Source organism: Cygnus atratus, chromosome 7 (assembly GCF_013377495.2).
Source record: "Cygnus atratus isolate AKBS03 ecotype Queensland, Australia chromosome 7, CAtr_DNAZoo_HiC_assembly, whole genome shotgun sequence".
NCBI classification, from domain to species: domain Eukaryota; kingdom Metazoa; phylum Chordata; class Aves; order Anseriformes; family Anatidae; genus Cygnus; species Cygnus atratus.
The window spans coordinates 2932923-2957960 of NC_066368.1; the positions used below are offsets into that span (position 1 = coordinate 2932923).

Below are 25038 nucleotides of genomic sequence, written 5' to 3' on the forward strand. Positions count from 1 at the left end.
TCGCATGGGGAGTGGGAATGGACGGGGGAGCTATCAGTTCATGCTGTGTTGCTGTACAGCCTGTTTATTTTCAGTATGCCTAGATTCAGAACAAATTATTCTGAACATTTGAAAGATGATTGAAAAAATGTACTAAAGGAATGAGGGAACTCTCGATCTCTTGCCAACTGCAGATACAGATCCTGTTCACTGTCCCAAGGAAGCAACATTCACAATAGATGGGACCCCTTCACAATTCCCATCCAATTACAGAAAGAAACCAGAGCAAGCTCAGCCTTGTAACAGGGAAGGACATGACAGAGGCTTTTCAGCTGAACCCTCGCCAAGCTGCAGCGTGGAGGCTGTTCCCAGCCAGGCGGCTCTCCAGCCCCATGTGGGGACACTTCTGCTGCAGGGTCCCACCACCACGGGACCTCGAAGTCCTACACTCACACTACAACTCGAAGTCCTAGGAGTGAACCATTTTAAGGGGAAGGATGGAGGTGCACAAAATGGTGATCCTAAACATTATATGGAGCTCATCTTCCTACTCACTTCGCTGACCTCAGGACAATATCTCAAATGCCTTTAGGAGGAACATTTCTTAAAATATTCCACAGAGCAAAACATTAGACCTTGTTTTTGTCAACTAGTATCACAAGTTCCTCAAACAACCGAATATGAAGTCTACCAAGTAAAAATGGGAGTGAAATCAGTTAGCTCCAGAAATAACCCCACTGATCGTGGATGATGTTTCATCTCAGGATGATAGTAGGCTTGACCATAACAAATTCCTCTTTGAAAAGAAACACCTTAATCCGAACAGCTTCTAAAATTGAACCTAAACAATATATTCTACAGGGAGAGATAAGACTGGTTTTATCACATTCCAGCTCATCTCTTCTAACATTTTAAGGCCAAGAAAGACCATTATAATAATCTAAAACTGACACCTACCTAACACAGGCCATAAAGTTTCATCTAGAAGTTCCAGCACTGAGCTTATAACTCCTGGTTAAGCATAAGCACATGCTGAAGAAAGATTTAAGGGTTTCAAATGGTGAGGAAGCAACCACAGCTTCACTTAAGTTCATCATTTAAAATGGAAAAAAAAATGAAGAAAACACGGTGCATTTCTGTTTGAATTTATCTAGTTTCAGTTTTAAATCACCACTTTCTTATGCCTCTGTGATTAGATGAAATACCCTGTCATAGGAGAGGCCGGTACCAGCTCTGTATGTAGGGACTTCAGTTTCAAATGAAATCAGTTTGGATCCAAACTCTCAAGAGAGGCAAAGAGCACTGGCAGAAGGCTCAAAAATGGTAGGACTAAAAAGAAATGGGGAAAATAAAAGCATTAAAAAGTTAAACTAAGGGAGAAGGGCCTGCTTTCCACCCAAACCACACGATATCAGGTAATATATACAGTTCAGTAGCATCCCACCACTGAAGACAGACAGAAAACAAAAGCGTTAAGAGGAACATGGGAAAATCTGAACCACAGCACCGACAGAGGTAAGGGAGGCAGTGCTCCTGGGAGAGCAAGTAAACCCTCCTGTACTGAACAAGATGTGGGTTTTGAATTAACGCTGAAATCCCCTATGAGAATAAATACTTAAGAGAACTGTAACTCCCTATTTGCTACTCACTGAAAAGGTTATCTATCTTCTTTCATACAGAGAAATTGGGTTGTATCTTCATCCTTTTGTCCTACGTGATGAGCGAATGGGGGTGGGTTTTTTTTTGTGTGTAAAAAAGGTAGCTTATTCCATGAGGTTTCTTTTTATTACAAGATTTACAATGTATTACCATTACACCTCCGACCTTCATTTATATTACTTACATTTTAAAGCCAATTTAAGATATTATTACTTACCATGAGCATACTACCTATTCAATGCTTTACCAGAATACTATGCACTTTAGTTTCCACTAACATGCATCATCATTTAATCAACAATATTATTAAAACATTTGAAAGATGCATTTTAAGTAAAGGTACAAGGACAATTACACCAACTGACTAAGCTTGGATTAGCATATCTGCTCCTACAAACCACAGTCAGGTGGCGTAACAAGCAGAAAATAAGCAATCAAACAGTATATATGCTGATGGAAAATAAGATTTTAATAATATGGAATAAGCGCATCCACAAAACCCAAGAACACGCAGAACAGGATGAATATACAGGGAATAAGGACAAAAGAAAAAAGTGATTCATCATGTATCCCAAAGCACTGCATAGCATATAAATCACTCTCTTAAAACAAGCAATTATAAATAGATCACTTGCCAAACTTCAAATGCATAAATACTCTCTTGTTTTCACCAAGAAAGACCTGACCCTAGAGAATCACCTCAGACAATTTACAAAAAAGTGACTTTTAAATAAACACTTTTAATTCCGTTAGAATAATCACAATTTCCTAACCAATTTTCTTTCTCTGCATTTTATCATTACGAGGTTAGAGAGCAAACTGCTTTTACCTTTTCCTTATAAAACCCTGTAATCAGTTTGCCTTTTCCAGAGCTATGTGGTTTGAACCACTTTAAAACTACAAAAATACTTGCCTTCGTTAACCAGGAGTGTTAACTCATGCCTTTTCTACATGCTAAAAGCATGATTTCACCGAACTAGATATGTTTAGCTAGGGAATGCTTCACTGCTAGAGAACAAGTCATATGAGGAGAAGCTGAGGGAGCTGGGGTTGGTTAGCCCAGAGAAAAGGAGGCTCAAGGGAGAACTTTTCACTCTCTACAATTACCTTAAAGGAGGCTATAGCGGGGTGGGGATTGGGCCCTCCTCCCAAGCACCACGTGATAAGATGAGGGGAAATGGCCTCCAGTCTCACCAGGAGAGGTTTATGTTGGATATTAGGAAAAATGTCTTCACTGAACGGGTTGTGCAGCACTGGAATAAGCTGCCCAGGGAAGTGGTTAAGTTGCCATCCCTGGAGGTCTTCAAGAAATGTGTATATTTAGGACTTAGAAGTAAGGTTTAGTGTTGGGCTTCAGTACTAGGTTAAAGGTTGGACTAGGTGATCCTAGAGGTCTTTTCCAACCTGAATTATTCTATGATTATTACTGGAAAACCAAGTGGGGAAAAAAAAACTATCCAAGGATGTGCTTCAAGAAGCCAAAAGCAACTGGGAAGCAACCATTTAATAATGTGATGCTCTTCTGCAGGTCTTTGCAGTTGGACTTTGTCTTCATTCTCCTGAATCAGCTTTGTACTTCACTCTTCCAGATCTGGTACAAATACATTGAGCAACAGAGGCTCTAGCACCTGATCTGAAAATTGGCACAGGGCAAAGAGCGCAAGTCTTGCAGAACGGAAGCAGAAGTAAAGAGAACAAAAATTAAAGACAAAAAGGAAAACTGGAAAGTCCAAACAAAGAAATTACACAAACAGAAGACCATGGGTTTTGTTCCATTGGGTACAGAAGGAAGAAAGGAATCTAAACAAAGGGCACCCTGAAGATTAAAGCACAGATGAAAGCTGCCTGAAGTGCCTAACAGAATCCCCTGCAGCAGAGTGGGCAATGTAATACAGCTGATCAGACTTCAGGTCATCTGCTAATTGATGGATCTCAGCCAACAAGTTTGGTCGCAACTTTGCAGCATGCACTCGCCATATGGCAATGATAGTTTCAGGTCATTAGAGAGTTATCTCCTTAGCTATAAACTCCCTTCTATTATGCTCTAATTAAGTTGTGTTGTAGGATTAGTTAGACTACTGAACGACCACAAGAAGACAAATTTCAATTATTATTGCTTATTTAACAACTGAGGGCATCTTTAAGGTTAAAATGCTTTGTATAAATTTTAAAGCTAGCAGGTCTGCAAGTAAAAGCTATTTAAACAAATGAAGAAAATTGGGACATCTGGGAGATTTAACGCTGGAAGTTCTTTTCCTCAAGAAAGCTTTTTTTCCCCCCCTCTCTCCTTAAACAAAACGGATCTTTAGTAATGACTTGGAATTACTATTTCCTAATACTTTCTTTTAATTACCTTACATCTAATGTCTCAGAGCTTGCGTTGAAAATGCTGAACAGCTCCAGAGATGAGCTGCATTTCTGTGTGCGGCAGGAAGGTTAATGTGGTCCTTTGCAAATTCAGCAAATGTCACAATGCTTTATTAATTATTTTTAGATTACATTTGTAACTTTAAACATTTTGTCCACACTTCATAAGTATATTTTAAAAACAGGAAAAAAAAACAAACACAAACTAAGCTGTCTTGTGGAGAGATAAAAGACGTTACACTTACCACAACATCTGACCTCATCTTTCCAAAAGTCTTGATTAAATGAGCGTAGTGGTAGTCCTCCATTTGCCTTAAAATGGCAGTCATGCAGGCAACAAAACTTCCCTATGAAAAACAAAAATATAAACAGGTCAAGGATTTAAGATAGGGCAACATAATACTTGCTATCAAAACACGGTATTGTTAGAGAGCTCTACGTAAGAAAGTTGATAGAATTCTATCGTTTAAATTCATTGATATGCAAAAATTTGTCAAGAAAACAAAAAAAAACTTGAAAAGTTTCGATATCCAATTTCATAGCTTTATCACCAACTTCACTGAAGATTTTGCAACATTTTTTCATATAAAAATTGCTCAGGCATTAAAGGCTTTGGAAGGTAATAAACTACTGCTGAAAATATCACACAATATCAGTATTTGCATTTGGGAAGTCAATACTATGCTCAGGGAAGAAATCTCTCAAAATCATTATACGGAGCATCGCAGCCTAACCCCGAGTTTAAATTTATTGACTGGTATTTTCAGATACTGTGACGCTTGAATAAATAAATAAATAAATAAACCAAACCCAGTAAATTCCACGAAAACAGGGTAACAAACCTCCCTCTCTCAAACCATGGAAAACATAAGAAGTGACAAAGAAAGTTTAATCTTTCTTTCTGGCACATGAAAATATCACTCAGGCCTCAAAAGCATATTATTATGAAATACCCCTTCTATTGCTACTGGAAGCTCCAACCCCAAAGTGACATTTCTGCACGCTCATACTCCTTCTGTGACTATCTGCTAAAGACGTGTTGACTGGTTATGGTAATAGCACCCACACCTCCTCTGATATTTAATGAAGGAAAAAAGAAAAAAAAAAGAGAGAATTATTCAAAAAATAAATGATTCTATATACGGCTTACTGAAATTGTAAATTCACCTTTCTGTGCTGTATTCAAGGTTATTCTATGTCATGCATAGCGTGACGCAACATGCAGTAAATTTCTATTCTTTTTACGTACAGCACAGAGTTTTTATTGTTTAGCTTTAAGATCTTCATTATTTTCAGTTTAAAATATTTATTGCTGCATCAGGCCGAGTAATTGAGATCAAATGCAAAATGACATCAGGTTATCAGTGTGCATTAAAAGCCCTCCTATTTACCCTCCAACCCCCAAACTCCACAAAATAAGCACTCCTTCAATATGTTTTTCTCCTATGCAATGGGGTTTATAGCTAAACTCCTACAGAGCTGACCTTGTCCAGGCAGGAGCATTCATTTTTTTTACACTATGCAATCGTCTCTGAAGAGAGTTCTTAGGCATACGCAAATGATGAATCTGAAAGGGAAGGGCCACCTGATCCGCTGTTCCACTGCATCAAAAGAACTTTCTACAAAACTACAACGTGAACAGAAGCAGTGGCTGTATAGAAGATAATGGTTACTACTGTGAAATGTAAATAAGACTGGATCATCTCAAAATAAAAAGGGAAGGCAAAACGATAATTGCCAAGACCGTGTATAACAGGCACTCTACAGAACAGACACCACGGAAGAGCCTACGCCTGCTGGAAGACTTTCAACAGCCCACTTTCAGGCCTATTTCCACTCATGATGCCATCAGTCAAAGCGATGCTCCACTGAAATTTAACTGTTTTAAAAATTGGCTACTTAAGCCTTGACTCCAGGTGTAATTCAGTCCATCGCTTCTCCAAAGGTTCTGGGGATGGCTCCTAAAGGCTCGGGAGAGCTGAAGACAACCTCTCTTCTGCTCATGGTACCTTGGTATGGATGGCCACTCACTTAATGACCGTGCAGCGTCCATTGCTTTGCAAACACATAAATGTGCATTTCCTTCACATAGCATTATCCACACGTTTCCATCTAGTCCTTTTCACGTAAACCACCAGTAAATGTCCAACCTCTGCTTCCTTCCAACTCTGTGGTTCCTATAACCACCTAATAGCTTTGATCAGAGTGCTGTTTATCTACCCTTTTGATGTGTAATTTAAGTTACTATACATGGCTGCAACAGCCAAAAGACGAATTTCATAGCTGAAGAAATCCTGATGGCAACTTTGCATATGAAAAAAAAGGGAAGCGAAGCACCCGTTAAACTTTCTGATGCACTTTAATATCCCCTTTAGCTACAGCAGGAGCTATACCTATCCACGGATGAATTTCACTGCCATTTCCTCCGTGCCTGTTGGTGACCCACTCCTCTCCATCAGGTAGAAGTGAGGACCACTGCTTGCAAACCCCAGCTCCCTCTTGTGCCAACATCTCCGCCACTTGCCCAGGGATCACAACCCTTGCTGCTATGACTGTCCCAGGAAGCCAGGAAAGATGGCAAGTCACCGGCGAGAGAGCTAATTACATCCGAGTATCTTCCTAGTAAGCACAGGGAGATCGGAAAGGACACATGAAAGTTTAATGTCTCATAGTTCAACACACTGCGTCTACCGAACGCGTGAAAATGAAAATATGAAAGGTTGCTGAAAACCTTGAATGTTTGCTGGAGAAAAATAAATACGGAAATATAAACAAGCTTAGAATTGCAAATGAAGCACAAATGTGAGGAAATTCTGTAGCACAATTAAATGTTAGTTGAAAAAAGAAAAAACAACAAATCACAAACAACAACTACAGAAACTTGTCAAATATTGTAACGTCAGCTTAAGCTGAGCCCCCAAAGTGATTCCTACGTGAATGCTTTAGGGTCCTTGACAAGTTAATCAACATTATTTCCATTTCCCTGCATAAAACAATGCACCGTGCCCATCTTCTTAGTATTATCTTGATAACAAAAACCCTTTCCTTCTTTAATATCATATTGTCCCCTTAAGCCTCTGTTGCACTGCACACACACCTCTCTCCTCCAACATTCATCTTCAGACCCCCACCTGCTAAAGAGTGATTAAGGCCCTGCTGGTTAGGAAAATCTGTTTAATATTACAAAAAGTATACTACTAGTCTTCTGCTTACTTTTCATAATTGTCTTTGCACTTTGAGGTATCATTTGCAGCCAGCATGCTCTTAATTACAACACTAATAAAAATTTGTAATTATTTATAGGCAATATTTGTATTGCAGGTATTTTAATATGGCCTATTAACTATTTAGCATCAGCTAACAACATTATTAAATTTTAATCTTTAGTTGAGTTTTAGTCTTTAGTTGGATTCAGAGACCGTTGTTGTCTTCTGCAGCATGCCACGCCAAGCAATACAAAGAAAAAAAAAAGGGAAAAAAAAATAATTGTCTAAAAAAATCAATTTCAATTTTAACTTTAGGAGTAATTGCAAAGCGACATTTATACAGCAAGTACTGCAAGGGCAACATAGGGACTTGCCATTGCCCTGTGCAATTATTAGCTATTTATTCACTGAAATAGTGCCAAGGCTTACACTGAAAACCCTTTTGCATCCTTCCTTACTAGCAAAGCGCAGAAACAAACACTGGAAATGAAGTATTCGAGCAGAAGAAAAAAAAAGAAAAAACAATAACAACAACAAAATCAACCAAAGAAGCTGATTCTTCTTCAGAAACTATGCATTATCATTCAGACAACACATTGTATATAAAACGACAATGTAATTCTGAAATGTAAACTTATTTCTAGTTCCTCTAAAATACAATTCCAAATGAAAAGTTGAAGATGTTCACGAATGCTCAAAAAGTACTTATTTTCTTAAATTATCTTAATAATAAAATAATAAACGTTCAAAGGGCCCTTTATTAGATATGGATAGGGAAATTTTAATATAAAATAACCCCCTCAAGTAATAGTAACGCTGAAGATTTTCAGAATGAGGAGAATTCCTTGCAGTAGAGACAACACATGCCAATGCTTTTTTCCTGCAGGGGTAAAATGTGATTTTAAATAGCCTTGTCCATGTTCTTCCAGGGAAATCTCTAACTTGGAGATAGGAAGCTCCTTATGTATAGTGAGAAAATCAAAGAGAAATTAAAACTAGTTAAGGGAGGTCTCATTATCATTTCCCTGTTACAATGAATCAGAGATCAAATTAAAGAAACATGTTAAAATACATATATATATATTTTGTTACTTTTTTCCTTATATGGTTTAAGCAGCTAAAAGAAAAAATCAAGAAGGTTAAAATGAGCTTCTCACTAGGTTTTGGCTTTCACAACATTTTCACAGAATTTCCTTTGGTGAAAATGTGTGAAACCCCTCACATGCCAGTTTGCAGGGATGTACGAATGAAGTTTTCTCTTTGCTTACACCTTGTATACATTAACAGTAAGTAAATAAAAAAATCAGTGGTTCACATTTCTAGAGCTGATGAATAAAACTGCCACCACTTCAAGACTCACAAGATAAAAATTTATCTTTTTTAGCTGAATTTAGCTTTTCAGTGACTCCTGCCAAGACTCTGGCTGCCACATAAAGCCGCATTATAGTTTCCTACCAACTATAAAACACCACAGGTCTGCGAACAAGTCTGGTCACTGAAGTAAAAGACCATTTTTTTTCTTATTGAAAAGATGCCACTTTTTATGGCGGAGGAGTCCCAATCTTTTGTCTGCAGTTTCGCCCCCTGTGGTGCGCCCACGGGCTCTCGGGAGGAAGCAGCCCGGGCGCTGTGCGCAGGAGAGGCCGCAGAGGAGCTTATTTCCTGAGATACATTTTTAGTGGACCAGAGCTCTTGAAATTGTTAAAAAATAGACTTTGGGGGTGTAAAATAAATGTAACTTAGTTATGTTCTTCAGTTCATTGCTTCGCGTTTTACCAAGAAGGCTAGTTTGAAAACCACGCAGAAAAGAAAAATACTCTAAACCACCCTAACGATGTACTCGTTTGGGAAGGGGGTTATTCCGGAAGGTGTTTGATTCGAGAAGGCTGGTTCAAAGCAACACTTCTGTGTTCAAAGACAGCCCAGGCCGGCAGTTCTCCTCGCAGCCGGAGAGGCCTGGGCAAGAGCTACCCCTGCAGCCTCCTGGCCCGGCCAGGCTGGCGGCTCCCCGTCTCACGGGGCCCCAGCGAGGACGAAACTCAGCCGGCACAAAAAAAAAAAAACAACAAACCACCTGTGAATGCAGAGAAACCTCCTCGGCAAGAACAGCAAAAAGGATCCTCGCAGATCTAAACCCGAACGCGAGACCACGATAACTTAACCGGAATTCGTTTTGCAAGAGGCGTATTTATGAGACCCTTGATGATACGCACAATGAGAATACACACAAAACCTTCTTAGCTTCGAAGTGCCTTGCACTAACTTTGGTAGAAGGCAAACACAAAATTAATGAGATATTTTAACAACACCATTTATCATTTTTTTCTAAGGCTCTTTTTCAAAGAAGTCCATTTTAACCAAAAATGTTTCATTTTAAAAAGCTCTAAAGAGTCTCTATTAAATAGCATGCCCTTCAATTGAAATCACAGTGCTTAAGATTTCTGAAGGTCAGTCCATTTATTTTTGGTTTCCTAAAAGCAATTGCCTTTCCTCACGCTATGTAACGAATTACTTCACTGAAAATCTAGAGAACTGCCCTCAAATCTGTTTCAGGTATTTTGCCTTATGCTGGTATTAATGCTAGTACAATACACAAAAACAGTATTTATGGGTATGGCCAGCATTCAAGTAGGGTAAAAAAAAAAAAAAAAAAGGAAAAGCCACAAAAAATCTGTTTATATGGAATTCAGCACACATACCACATTTAGTACAGGCTGTAACATCTACGCAAAGTGGTTCTGGGATCTAGAATTACTAATTTTTCATGTAACTATCGTTGTTCCACAACAGCCAAAGCCCTGTGTACCACTCGTGTGGTATCAGGACACCCTGGGATGGCCAAGAAAAGAGACGCAGAACAAAAAGACACACCGTGACTGTACATCCGTCCCTGTTTGAGGAACAGCTTCCACCCAGCTCCACGTGCAGGAGCAACCTTTGGGTAAGGCTTCCAAGATGCTGTAGCTGAGGGAGCTGGGGTTGGTTAGCCCAGAGAAAAGGAGGCTCAAGGGAGAACTTTTCGCCCTCCACAATTACCTTAAAGAGGCTATAGCGAGGTGGGGATCGGGCTCTTCTCCCAAGCAGCAAGTGATAAGACGAGGAGAAATGGCCTCAAGTTGCACCAGGGAGGTTTAGGTTGGATATTAGAGAAATGTCTTTACTGAACGGGTTGGGTGGCATTGGAAGAGGCTGCCCAGGGAAGTGGTTGAGCCACCATCCCTGGAGGTCTTCAAGAAACGTGCAGATGTAGAACTTAGTAGCAAGGTTTAGTGTTGGACGTTAGTACTAGGTTAAAGGTTGGACTAGGTGATCCTAGAGGTCTTTTCCAAGCTGACTGGTTCTGTGTTTCTGTGATTCTGTGACAGCGCTGCAGAGAGTCCTGGTGAAATGTGTTGTTCTGGCCCTCGGCCTTGATAACTCAACCAACATGGGTGTAAGGGCATCTCTTGGGGGACTTGCCACTTGCAGTCTCTCAAGCCAGCAGCATGGGGTGCACGCTCGTACACACCAACAGAAGGAGCAGTCATCTCCGGAGAGATTTAATGGGGCAATAAAAAGGTTCCTGACACCAATACGAACCTCAAACAAACTGTCTTCCTCACACCAGTGAGAGCCTTTCATCTTGTTTACTTTAGATTTCCCAACGCAGAATGATGTTAGGAAGCTAATTTAACTGTAATTATTATTATCGCCATCTGAAGTACTCTCAAAATGAAAGACATATCTGTTCTAGCACTCAGTGTTAGATAAATGGCAGGAGAAAAAAAAAAAAAAAGCCGAACTTTCTCTGAAGTCACCAAAAAGCTAAAATAAAACGGAGCTGGAGAACACAGCCGAGACGCAGACACGTGCACGAACACCACGGGATCGTGTCCTCTCCGCGTCCCATCCTCAGCATCCTCCATGCTGTGCCGTGGCTGCTCCTGGGGTGCCCAGAGCAGCCCTGAAGTTCAGCACGTAGCCGCACGCCGAGCCGAGGGGGCGTACTTCACAGTGCCACCTGCGCTGCTACATCGGCACAGCTCCAAAGGCGACACGGGCACTCGGCACTGGACCACGGCAGGACCGGAGATGCTAACGAGATCTGAGAGGCGGCCTGGCCTCTTTCAGCACAGCACGCTGCTGTCTTTAAAAGGATACTGTCAGGAGGGCAAAAACGAAATTTAGCAATGCACCAGCTTCCTTTTACATCTTTCCGTCCTGTGGATGGAGCAGATAAATCCAAGCGGGAAGGGATTATGCAGTCAGGAGGAAAAAAAAACAAGAATTTCCAGACTTTTTGCACTGTAATGTTTTGCACACAATGCTAGCTAAGCTATCAGAATCAATTTTAGTTATCCAACACAATCGATGCTGAAAGCCATGGAAATAAACTACGATTAGGTTGACCAGATAAAGAAGTTGTGCAAATACAAGGGTAAGATAATTTAAGATGAAACAGGCATCCTATATTAAGAATTATTACACCACAGAAATGTCAGTAATTATGACAGCCTACAGGTACCATGGCTATTGTCCTGAAGCAAGCAAATCATGCCTCAGTAAGGTATCACTATGACTGATCATGGGAATACTATGGGAAGCTATCCTATTATCTTCTAAACGGACCCCCTCTTCATACAAGACAGGTGATCCTGCTTCACGAACATACTTCTAAAAGACACAGCCATTTTTAAGGCAAATTATTCTATTTTTGATGCTTCTCATTTGACTGTTGTGATATAAAATATTTAAGAACCGGTTTATTTAGGGGCTCGGAAAGCTTAAAAGAAAGATCAGAAATATATGCAATCAAAATTTAATTGATAGAAACATGCAGATTAGATAACCTTGGGTTAGAAAAGGAACTTGCAAGAAGAGGTCCCTGGGGAAGCTTTTGAATTTGTGAACCAATTTCTGCCGTTGGTTCATATCCACATAAATCATCACGTCATGCCAGCGGGGCTGTCCTGATAGAAAATTTTCAGGACAGAACAAACAGCGGATATGGAAAGGAGGCTTTACGGGGAGGAGGTTTTCTGTGGAAGGCAGTCTCTTATGTTGAACTTTGTTCTCATCTTTTGGTCCATCAGAAGGTGATGTAGTCCTTGCAGACAGGAATTACGGCAGCTCTCATCAACGTTAAAATAAAGGCAGGGCTCTTTTTACATTTGTATGGTGGGAAAATGAAAATTTCATTACAGTCAACTGTCATTCCCTCCTCCACAAGAGTAGGAAAACTGTTTCAATACAGAAAGATAGCTCTGCTGAAGTGGTCTGCTTCTTTATTACTGCTTTTCTAACCGAAGTTTAACTTTCCGTGATATTTCAGAGTATAGTAGCAAAATTGGTATTATTCATACAAATCCACACGCCATTATGGTGAATAAGAGAAACAATTTCGGGAGAGTTTGCATTTTAAGTTAGACTTTCTGTACCAATATTGACAGACAAGAGGAGCTCAAAAGATTAATATCTAGTAGTAGCAAATGGGGTTTCATGGAAGTGAAATTGCTCTTCTCTGCCTGCAGGAGTCTCTCATCTTACCTCTCTCTTCACTCGTAATTTGGCTCTCAAATCGCACCTGCACCTCTCCAGGACAGATGCAAAGACAGGGTCTGGAGAAGCCTGGTTCCTGCTAATACATCTTGCAACTGCCACTTGAAAGCTAGAGTATGACTCACCAGAGGAATTAGAAAAAGCACGATTTCCATTACAGAGCCCCAAGAGCAGCAGCACAGACAGCAGAGGCAATCCACTCAGGGTCCAAGCAGGGCCCTGGCGGAGCTGTGAGCAAAGCTCTGCCGCCTGCCGAGCTGCCACCGCCGCACGCCCCAGACACGCTGGGCCAGCTTCCCCCCGGCAGGAATCCTCTCCTGGACACTTTTCTCTTTGTCATACCTATATGTAGGTTGTCTCTCATGCGGGCAATCTTACTTCATCTATAATTTCTTCAGCTTGTTGTATTTTGCAAAATGCGTGCCAAGTTTGCCACCAGCAGAAGAAAAATTCAGAAGTAATTCCTTTTAGACAATGAAAAGCAAGAAGTTCAGATATAAATATTTTCCTACAGGCAGTGCTGGAGGCTGTCTACAGGTATTTACAGAAGCAGCCGTATCTATATTTCATAAGGATTCACTATCAAATAACAGAGAACAATTTAGCACTTTGCATCTAAGTAAGGCAGGAATCCAAGGAACAACAGCAGTTCAAGGAGGACTTGAGTTAAAGCAGCGGAGGCCTTGTGCAGAACCTGAAAATGGTAATATGAGGTTGCATCTCCAAGAAAGATACCATTCTTCCCCATAACATTATTAAATTTGAATGTTATTTGTTACTAAACTCAGAGTAAAACAGAATACTTTGGGGGGATTTTTCAGACCACCTTGCTAAAGAATGAACAGTATCAAAAAGTGTAGCAAGTATCAATCTCTAATATGCAGTCTAAGCAGAAACAGCTGAACATTTATATTGTGGAAAACTAAATTCACTTAAGTTCTTTTTTTATTGCTGTTTCGAATGATGATCACAAAGTTCAACGTAATACATCCCACCAGGACGCTACTGATAAACAGCTATACATTTCCTCCTGCAGAAAATAATGCACCTAGCCCCAGCAAAAGTCCAACATCAGTATGGCTACAGGGCACCGCCAGCTTGGTTATGGACAAACTGAGCTTTTTTTTCTGAGCTGGGGCCAATCACTACCTTCAGGAGCACAAAAGCAGGCATTAAACTGCTGGTGGAAACACAGCACATGTGCAAGACATGGGGCACATGTGGGATCACAACGCCCGAGCTGAGCAATCGCCTACAGACCTGCCCCACTGCCAGGTCTGTACTGAGGCACCTTCACCTCCCACCAGAGCAGAAGGTGGCATGGAAAATAAGGCAGCATGCAGTAGGCGTCATTAAGAAAATAGCACTTGCTTGGTTACAGGCACCGGAGGTAATGGAAGGCGATTTCTGCTTTCCAATCTTCTTGACAATTCTCAGGGTAAACAGTAAATGGGAGCAGGGCTAACTAGTGGATATGAAGGACGAGTTCAAAAAAGCATTAAATTGAAACGTATTTCATGTATTCTAAATACTTTTTTAGAGAAGAGTATGACAACCGAAGAACTAATCAGCTGGAATAATCAAAATTTAAAAAGCCTTTTTTTTAAGAAAGCCAAATCACAGAACTGAAGCAAGTAACTGGCCAGTCTAGTGAGTGTATCTTTTTGACATAATGAAACCAGGTTATGGCTTCTGCAGGCACACAGATTTGTATTTATTTTAAATTCCTTCCCTTCCCTTCCCTTCAAAAGCAGGACATCTCATTTCTCTTTTCTATCCCATAGAAAAGCCAGAACAGGGGGCACAGTTTCCAAACCCGTGAAGGACAGAGCTCATGCACCCCATCAACCAGAGGCAGCCAGGTGATGAGTAGTGCTGCCCCCAGCCCAGTGAGCCCAGCATGGCAGCAGTAGTAGCTCAAGAGAAGTTACTTGCTTACAAAGCTCTCCTGGTTCCAGAAGAAGCTAATTCAGGTTTCTCAGTGCTTGCAGGCCTACCAAAACAAACCTAAAACCTTCAATGAGAATGCCTTCTGTTCTGAATAACTCAGTATGACTCAAGTGTAAAACATGTTTTGATAATTTTCCTTATATCCAACACACTCAATATATTCAAGTAATAATAAAGCCTTTTTAAGTGCTGGTTTTCCACCACCAAAATAAATTTCAATTTATAATTGAATTTCATTTTCCTTCCAACATCATCTTGGCATAAATCATAAGGGAAAAAAGTAAATCCCTTCACAAATATGAAGTCATTTATCATTTTCTAACACGGTAACACTTAAGCACTAAGAATAGGATTAGATGTATATTCAACTATGTAATTGCTTTAATACACATGCAGTGTGTGCATGTGGTTAACAACAGCAACTTAAGTCCAGAGATCTTTTTTAATTACTTATCCACACCTAAATGAGAATTAATCTCTCTTTGAAAAAGCAATTTAAATTAAATCCAAAACAAGATTAAAATCAGTGACTTAAAACATTCCAAAGCAAAACCAACTTCTTGTGCCCGAGGCAGCAGAGCCGCAGCCCCCGGCCTGGCAGCTCGGAAGGGGATGGGGACGGACGTGTCCTCCGAGAGGCTGGCTTGCTCTGCTACAGGCCGTGTCCCCTCTCCACACAGAGTTCAGGATGGCACCCCATGGTGCACACGATTGTTCTGTACTTATAAAAACCTCATTCTGCTTGGGGAGAGGCGCTGCTGAAGTGATCGGTTGGGCAGCAGCACTTGAGGCCCCTCACCAAGCATCATGGCCTCCAGGTGGGAAGGGCTGGCGGCGCACACAGCAGGCTGAGCAACAAGAGTCGGCAGGAGCTGGCCCTGGCAGAGCAAGGCTTTCTCCTGTTTTCCTCCCAAAATGCTAGCTGAGTGTAGCAGCACAATGAAGCAGGACCTGTTCTACATTTTGTGAGGCCCAGCTCCCGGCCCAGGCTCAGGCCCCGTCCCAGCCCTGGAGGCCCAGGGTCTCTCTGCCAACACGAAGCACATTCAAACCCACAAGAAACAGTCTTCATAGATCAGAATATAAAAGGAGTATTGAGAAAGAATAAATAAAAACAAAACCAGTGCAGGTGCTAAAGTAAAACATACAGGGAATGAGTTTAGAAATGCTTTCTCCCCTACCATCTTTGGTGACTATTCAGTCATTTGATTAAAATTTCCAGGACAATCCTAATATTTACGCACTTTATACTTCCTCTTATGGCTTAAACATGACAACAAAGTTGAGGGCAGAAAAAAAAAAATGTATTTTTTTTTATATCACACAATGCAAGCTGTCACAGATCAATGAAACCTGTAGTGTTACATCAGTCTGTGCCATCTGAGCACTCAGCTTGCTTTCTCCCAGGACACAAAGAGCAAAAGAGATGGTAACCAGGCCAAAGATGGGCTGCAAGTTTCTCTTTTTAGATTTGTGTGCACGTCCAGCTCATTTTTTCTTCTTCATATACACTCATGAGACGTTATTGAAAACGGTGGGTCTGATTCTCACTGCTATATGCTTCCCTACACACTCCCCACTGCCAGTGGAGCTGCTCCGTGCGAACGGCTCTGTGTCCCCGATACAAATACTAGCAATATTTTAGCCATTAAACCTGCAGAAGAAAAGCTAGAAGTCAGCACTGATGCACTTGTACTAAGGCTACGACAGCTCAGATGTTTGACAAAGTGGGAAAAACAACAATGAAATGTGTGGATAAAAGCATCAAGTTTGTAAATGTTTAAGTGGAAAGTTTGAGGACTATCTCCTTAAAACGTACAAAAGCTAGCAAAACGGAGACAATGGAAAACGTCATTTAAAGTAAGAGGTTCTAAATGGAAGAGTTTCTCTACTGAGACAGAAAATATATTAAAAGTCTGAAGATGCATTCAGCTCATGCACATGTATACAGCTGTCAGGTTCCCAAGTCCATTCAAAGACAAAAATTAGTTTTTGTTTGGAACATTCTTCTCTACACTGAATGTTAAGAAGTCACTTCATATTACCATACAAATCTCAAGAGATGCATAAAAAGTTAGACACAAATCATACTCTTCCTGCCTTTATATGCTCAGATCTGTGCAAAATATTGTGTAGCCTCCACTACTTTAAGATAGTACAAGCTTATTTTTTCTTCAGATTTTTAAAAAATAATTCTCAAAGAGTACTTTGCAAACAGGATCAGCTAAATTGTCCCACTCAGCATGTACATGTCAAAAAAGGCTTATCTATTGAAAACTCCCCCTTCTCAAATCACAAACTTGCCGACTGCAGTCGTACCAAACCCTGGATTATTTCGGAAGGCTTGAATCATGTTAGCATTTGGATAACAATAATATTTTTAAAGCAGATTAACTAATCTTTTTGCAAGGAACAGTCGTGAAAAAAGAGCCAGATAGAAGAGCAGTGGGAGAGGAAGGAAGGCTGCACTGGGGCAGTGCTGTCAGCTTCTTGGAGAGATGTTCACTCCCATACTTGAATTCCATTACGCAAACTAACCACAAATAATTACAGGAAACTAGGGTTATTTTTTATTACTTTCCTGAGAAAATGTATTTTTTTTTGTTCCACTAAAAGCACCACTCAATCTGGTATCAGCGTAAGCAATTTCTTCGTGATACAGGTATAAGCACCTTTACCACATCTTTTCCAATACTTAAAGATAACAGAAGTTTAACTGAAATATCATAGAACACAAATATGCCAATATATGTCTATATTTGATAAAATATTACTTAAATATACTAGAAACATGAAGAATAGGAGATAAATACAGAGTACCACAGCCTAAGAAGAAGAGAAAATACCTGAGATCCCCAAATATCCCATTTAATTCCAGGGCCTGTCTTTAGGTGTCAGAATGAAAGTGTAAATATAATTCCTACTTGAAAGTAATAATAACATTACTTTGAAAGTTCTTTTCTTGAGAAAGCATCCAGGCATTTAACACCATCGGAACTACTTCCTTTTGGGGCAGAATATTTTAAACCATAGCAGAAAAATAAAGCAACCTTGATTTATGGTGGAGCCTACGACACTCACATCCACTTTTGCCATTTGACAATCGTAAGTCTAGGAAACAACAAATAACTTTTATTGGTATGGCTGAATGCTACTCATTATTGGTTGAGGAGGTAAAGTTAAGGATATATATATTTTAACAGCTTTAAAAATACCTTAGAAAAACTACTTAAGGTAAGACAAAATCTCTTTCAGGGCTAAGGAAGTAAACCTGATTAGTCTATTCCTATAGGGAATATAAGGTATACGGACATTTTCTGCATTAAAAAAGTACAAACATTACCCAAAGTCATTAGCCAGAAGGCAGGAATTAATATGTTTATGATTCAAGCCAAGTGATAAATATGCATAAATAAAAGGAAAGCACTCATTGCATCCCTGTGAATTATTAAAACATTTTTTTGTTCCCTATTAAATGGAAAAATTAACATGTGCAAGTTTTCTGTTTTTTCCAATTACTGGCCAGGCATTTTCACCTTGTGCATTTTGCTAGCAACACCTAAAATTAAAAAGTTTTTCTTTCTTTTCAAACAGATCTTTCAAGTTCGACTCTGTTTAATTAAAATATTGTGAAAAAGATCATGTGAGAAAGTTTGCTACGAAATGAGCTCCTATGAAACAGAGGAAAGGGTCAAGAACCTCTGCCAACTGTTTCCTTAGGAAAAAAAGGGGAAAAGTGGAGCCATTAATAAGCAGAGAATCAACCCCTTACAAGCCCAAACCCTGCAGGGAGTTTCTCTAAGGAGCCTCAGCAACCCGCATGCCACCAGCCATAGCCCCCAGGCACGAGGGCCACCCTTAGGAAAGGTGTCCCTAGTGCCAGCCCCAGAAACGTCCCAAGATGTGACATGTGTGCTGGCAGGAGGTCGCTGTCTGTGCATTTGGCACCACTCGTGGTCCCCCACAACTTTGCCCCGGGGTATCAAGCCCCTCAGTTGGATGATGGAGTGCTCCAGAGCTTATCTGTCATCTTCTAACTGATGTGAACTAACAAAATTACACGTCGAAACAAACCTCGTTAGCTCATCTTCCTACGAACTGAGCTCACAAGTAAAGCTCTGGTGGTGTTCATTATACAACGAAGATTTCATTGCAAGGTATCATCATCTCACGGAGGGTAACATGATTGCAATGAACAAATACGGCCCCTGCAACTCAAGGGAGAGAGAGCAACAGCTCGCTGCGGGTACAGGAAAGGGCAAGAGAAATGACAAGCAGATGGAGAAGCTGCCTCCGGAGGAGGGACCACGAGGTCCAAGAGTCTTTCACAAAGGCGGAGGGGGGATTCGTACAGCCAGTGGTGTTCAAAATCACAGAGGTGGGGGATGAGATGAGTGCACAGCTGCTACTCACAACTTCCACAGCATTAGAACCAGCAGACAGCTGTTGAAGCTAATGGGAAATGAATTTGAGGCAAATATGAGAAAGTACTTTTTAATTTATGCACTTATTTTTTAAACACGGGGAGCGATGGAAGTTGCAGAGGCAAGCAGCAAAAGCAAGTTCAGAAGGGGACTGCACAAATCCCGGGACGAGATGGCCTGGTGGATGGATGGACATCTGGGGACAACATGCAACCAACAACAAATTAGAATAACTAAACTTGAAGATCACTCGTTAGAACAGATATTAGAAAAAAAAAAATCACCAGTTTTACAAAAGTCACACTCAACGCTAAGTCTCTTTCTGTGTTTTCAGGCATTTCAGAGTTATAACCACCAGGGACTTCCTGAAAGAAGCCACGAGGGGGTCCTGCTCACCCCCACCCCTTCTCAAAGCCCACCCTCCAGAGCACGCAGCACGACCCACGTAACCTGCACGCCTCCTGCCAGCCTCCAGCCTCCAGCCCAGCCTCTGCCGGGAGGGCAGCGCCTCACAGAGCAGGCTAAGGTGCTAAACACAATGCCAAAAGTCGATCCCTTCAGTTGCACAAGCTTGACAAAAAAGGAGATTTTCCAAACGTAAGGAGAACATTTCAGCGGAGACCTTGAGATTTCAAGTGACCTTGTTTCCACTGAGTTCTGTAAAGAACAGGGAAAGAGGAGTAATTACCCTTACATTAACACTGATATTCTTTTGTGTCGGAGTTCTCTAAAAGAAAATGAAAAATCTTCTGGCTGTTGGCTGCAGTCCAGTGGCTTCAGCAGCAAGACAGCATTTGCCCACCTTGGTGGCTGAGCTTCGCCAGCGCTACTCTTCACGCAACCTGTGCTCACTGCACTGCAGCTCTTCAGGAGGATTCCCTTTAATGGTAATTAATTCATCTCCCAGTCTCAGCTGTTCATGCTGAAACACAAACGCTGCTCCTCGGGCACGCAGAACCTCAGAGACTCCAAACCAAACCATGCCAGATGGCTGCGGAAAAGCAGCACATCTCAACTTCCCAGAGAGAAAGCCTGAAAAGATGAACTCCGTGCAGCTCTGCCCGCAACTCCAGCCCGGCCTCAGCTGCTGGGCGTCTCCTGCTGCCCCTTGCACGTTTGTCTCTACCCCTTCCCTGGGAGCAATGCTAGCTATTGGCCTTCACCACACCGACTGCCGCCCTCCAATTTAAAGCACGGGCTAATTACGCTTCTCTACTGCTCTGAGTATCAACATTTACAGCGCTGAACTCGATTAAACATTTAAGGAAATCAAAATGTGGTGCTACTTGTAATGGTTTTTAATGGAGGATCCTGGAGATCACTTTTTAGAAAGGACAGAGCCATTTTATTGTACTGCCTTACGAGGAGCCACACAGCTGGGATTAACAAGGACTTCACTTGGCCTCTGCTGTCAATCAGGAACTTAGTTAATGTCATTATTAGGCTTCCCATATTTATAATCAGACTGCTGCATAACACAGCTTATTCAAATATTTTGTGCTTGTAGGATTTCAAGACTTTTAAAAATAACTTCTTATATTCCTTTCTTAAGGTAAAACTTAGTCACATACGTTTTAATACATAAAAGAATTAAGTCTTTGCAAGTCAACCATGAATTTAGCATATCCTTATTTGCTAACGCTTACATTCCTAGGTTATTTTATTAAAAAAAAAATATTCAGCTGGAGCACTGGCACTATTCAAAGCTTAACGTATGATTTTTCTACGTAAATATTTTACTTTAGTACTAGCGACAAAATAGGTATGAATATTTTGCTCAGACAAACTTCCTAAGTTCTTTCAAGTCTTCAAATGCGACGTGCTTCTATTGGGTACTGTATTAACAAAGTGACGTTTCCAGTAATTTTTGGATTGAAAAAAGGTTTTTGTTTTTTAAAGAAAAGTTGTGTGCTCCTACAGTAGCTTGCATGGCACTACGTATTTCTTACAAACAATAGCTATACATTCATGGGAATGTATAAGCTATCGTTTGTAAGAAATATATAGTGGATAAAAAATGCACGTTTAAAAAAATCCTGAACAGCTCTCTGGTCTGTAACTACTCGTTCTGTAGTAAGAAATCGTGCTAGAAAGGCCACAGTGCCCAAGACCCTACAGAAGTTTTGCCTTCCCACAGTAGAGAATGGGCTGTGAAATTCTTTTTTTTTTTTTCCAATCTGTATTACATTCTTTCTTAAATTTGTGTTGGCCATCATAATTTACCACTAGACCTGAGTTTCCCATTCCTTTTTCTCAAGATGCCCCTCATTAAATTACAGCATCACAGCTCCTAACTGTGAGTATGCGCTTAAAGGCTTGGGGTGCCCCTGGTACCGCAGCCTGCCTCTTCACTTCTGTTTCCAGAAACTGGCCTCATTCCTCTGCCATGTCTCAAAATGGTTGAGGTTTTTGTGTCTGCATCTAGATTTCGGAACCTGTATTGAAGAGTTCATTTCTGACCATTATGGCCAAAATACTCAATTTTGTTTTAGACTCATGGAACCGCCAGAAATGGTGCGTTCAATTTACTTTCGACTATTTGCACTCTTCACTTTTACTTCTCCTGCCTAATTTTGTATGATTTTCATTTTTCACACATTTTATTGTAGCTTGTTTTTTCTGTTAAGTACTATGCATTAGCACTGAACTGCTATGTGGGCTTCTACCTTTAAAGGAATATGTAAAAGCATGTAAAAGCCTGTATTTTTATGCTTTATTGCAATATTGAACTATTTCAAATTTGAATCAAGAAAACCTTACTGAAGGCTTGGGATTTTACAGTACCTTATAACATTTAATAGTTCTCCAGCTTGACAGAAAAGTTGCATCAAATCCTCCTTCTAATGAAATCAATGTTGTATAAATAATATATTGCTCCACCGAAGAGCAAATATGAAGCAGATGAAAGTATTCCCATTATTTGTTACATTTGCCTTTCTTTTGTCAGTACCTTGAATTCTAAGCTGGAATTCAAGCTCATTCCAGATTTCATTAGGTGCTTAAATCTGAAACCATTTGTTTGAAAGCAATCAAAAGTATGATTGGATATTTTATTTTTGATTTTTAATCAGGGTATTTCTCCCTTTGCCATAAAGCAGTTGGAGATACATCCCTGTGATCTGGAAAGATAATAAAATAAACAAGACAAAGCAAAATATTAGCCAACTTGGCATCTACTCCTTTAGAAAATTTCCCCCACACTTACAGTTTCTCAAGACATCTTAATAAGAATATAATTTCACATTGGCTCTTACTGAAGAAATCAAACATGGTGATTTATTATTCAGATGGGCACAAAGGATTTCTGAAATGCAAAAGGAAGGGCTATAAAAGCACAAATCATCAGTAATGACGACAAGCTAAACTGCCTTTCAAATATGAACAAAATGCAGCCATTTAGGGTATCATACATCACAGTCTCCCAGACCCTCATTTATTTCCTAGCCGTACAGACTGCACGATAATTTAACCAGTGCAGAATTCTGCATCTGTTGAGAACATCTTTATTACGAGGTGATTCAACAACTCGTACACACCACACGAGACTGTTCCACGATCTCCATCCTCACCGACACAAAACAAACAAACAGAAAACCCACCGCCACTTTCCAATCATCATAGTTCCCCTCCCCAAAACATCCGTACATCGAAAAGGAACTTCTCAACTAGAAACAGTGAAAATACGAAAAGAAGCCTCCCACCCCAATTAGCTTACCCTTCAGACGAAGAAGGAAGACCTAACATCTCCAGCAATTTGGCCTCCTAACGAGACAGCGTTCAACCAGAACTTGAAATCAGGGTTTTGGCTGCTAAGATTTGTTGTTGCATTTTTCTCCCAATGCTGTGTAGAAAGGGAAATTAAGAGAGGCCCAAATCCTGCCCATACTCACTCCACTGAAGTACAGAAATAATCAGCACAGCTAATGATGTTACTCAGCATTTTCCTTCTTTGAGCAGAGCACCCATAAGCAGCAGTTCCCTTAATCAGCTGTTTAATATTTTAGCTGCACACGGGTATTAGGGGTGCTATACACATAATCTTAAATCCCCTTTATCTTCAAAATGTTCCTCTAAGTTAACAGATGTGCAATTGCTCGCACTTTATAGATAAAGTCCAGACATAAGCATCAGCTCAAATGAATTGTCCAAGCTCATGGAATAAAACTTACCGTGAAGTAAGACACTGAATTAAATCTCCCCAATTTTTGCCCTACGTGACTCCGAGGCCTTCCTCCTTTGTCAGGCAGCCAAGCAGGCCACGTCCTCCCTCAAAGCCAGGAGTGCCTCTGAGGGTGGTTGCAGGAGGACCTGCTTGAAATTCAAGCCAAGTTTGCATTCACCTCAGCTGGAGGAGAGCAGCATATTTAACGCGCCTCCATTTTTCTTCCCATGGCAGGTTGGAGTAAATAAATAAATAAATAACAGATCCCGAACGGAAAGCGACACAGCTATCATACACAGGCATGGAAGTTACGGGCTCTGGCACGTGAACAAAGACTCAGCAACATGAAAATAATGGCCTTCAGCAAGGGTGGGATGATAGCACCGGTCCCAGGTGACTACGGACTGAAAAGGCACAACCTTTTTCATGCCTCCCTGTCTCCGATCAAGTAAATCTCACTCTCCTTTCAACTAAAAGGGAGGCAGTAAGGTCCCGCGATAAATTAGACCAGTCCTGGCTGATTATGTATTCCCTTTGACCGAGCTCCTGTATTTACTGTTAGAGCTAAAATTAGCCGCCTCTAAGAAAGTCACTTAACCTACAACAAGTGGCAGGCATAAATCATTCAGGTGTAAACAAAGAAAGAAACAAATGACGACAAAACCCACACCTTCCAGCAGCAGCCATCCCACTGGAAGGATAAATCCCCTGGGCCGCCTGAAGCATCGCTGCCTCACTGGGACAGAAGCTGACTGACACCTTCCGTCACACGACGCGACACCAAAGCGACGTGAAACAAGAGGTCTGGGAGGACAACGCGGCAGAAGGAAGCCCTGCAGGCCAGGTTCCTGCTGTAATGGTGTCAGACAGGCCGCGCAGCGCCCCTACCCCGTAGCCCTAACTCCTCCAGGGACGGCACTGCTGCCCTCCCCTCATTCACTCATGCACTTGGTGCCATGTTTTCTTTGACTTTCCCCCTTTTGATACAACCCCGAACTCATTCCTGGGCCTGGGTTCCAGTGCACAACACACATTTTAAACCAGGCTAAGTGTAAATACCAGCTTGCATGCTGATTTGGAAAACGGCTTCGGTGTGGGTTATCATCCCTTCTGTGCTGGCGTCAGCTGGCACACCTGGCAGAGAAGTAGAGCTCTGGCTGCCACTTGCTTTTCCCTGAGCTGGATTTGAGCGTCTTTCCTCAAGGACTGACAAGAACTTTGTAGACTGTTCCAGAAATTTACATTTTAGCGTTGCTCTGCAGGACCTGCACGTTCTCGCGGAGTGTAATCATAGCGAACACCTGCTCAGAGCGCACGCGTCTCTCCCAGGCAAGAGACGCTCGCTGCGAGCAGCCTCACGATCCCCACTAGCCAAAACCCTCGCAGCTGTACCGAGCACAGGAAGCATGTGTCCCAAACGCTGGCAGCCGAGAGGGCATGTGCTGAAATCCCCATGCAAGTGCCGCACCAGAATTGCAGTCAGTCATGCCCTGCGTCCTCACGCTCTTCCAGAAGCTGAATGTAAGTGGGGAAAAAAAACAAACAAGCAAAAAACAAAGAAACAAAAACCCCACAAAACTTGAATACTGCAATAACAACTTGTGGAAGACTTGCATTTCTAAATATGCCTATATGCCTCCCCAAATGCCTCCCCATTTCGCTTTGAAGGAGGTGTGGAAGAAGGCCCCCTTACTGCAGTGGTTGCTTGTCCACAGATGCCATTAAATACGTACTGTCCTGCTCCCAAACACAG

At 41.2% G+C, this 25038-nt stretch overlaps 1 protein-coding gene across 4 annotated transcripts in view; it reads right to left on the reverse strand.

The window, feature by feature from the left end:
• The window catches only part of DOCK1 (dedicator of cytokinesis 1), a 284156-nt gene that overhangs the window by 121960 nt on the left and 137158 nt on the right, over window positions 1-25038 (reverse strand). For all 4 annotated transcript variants that reach the window (XM_035547636.2, XM_035547635.2, XM_035547637.2 and 1 more), the window contains exon 28: window positions 4251-4352. In XM_035547636.2, the coding sequence (XP_035403529.1) occupies window positions 4251-4352 (102 nt within the window). The remainder of the gene's footprint in view (window positions 1-4250; window positions 4353-25038) is intronic.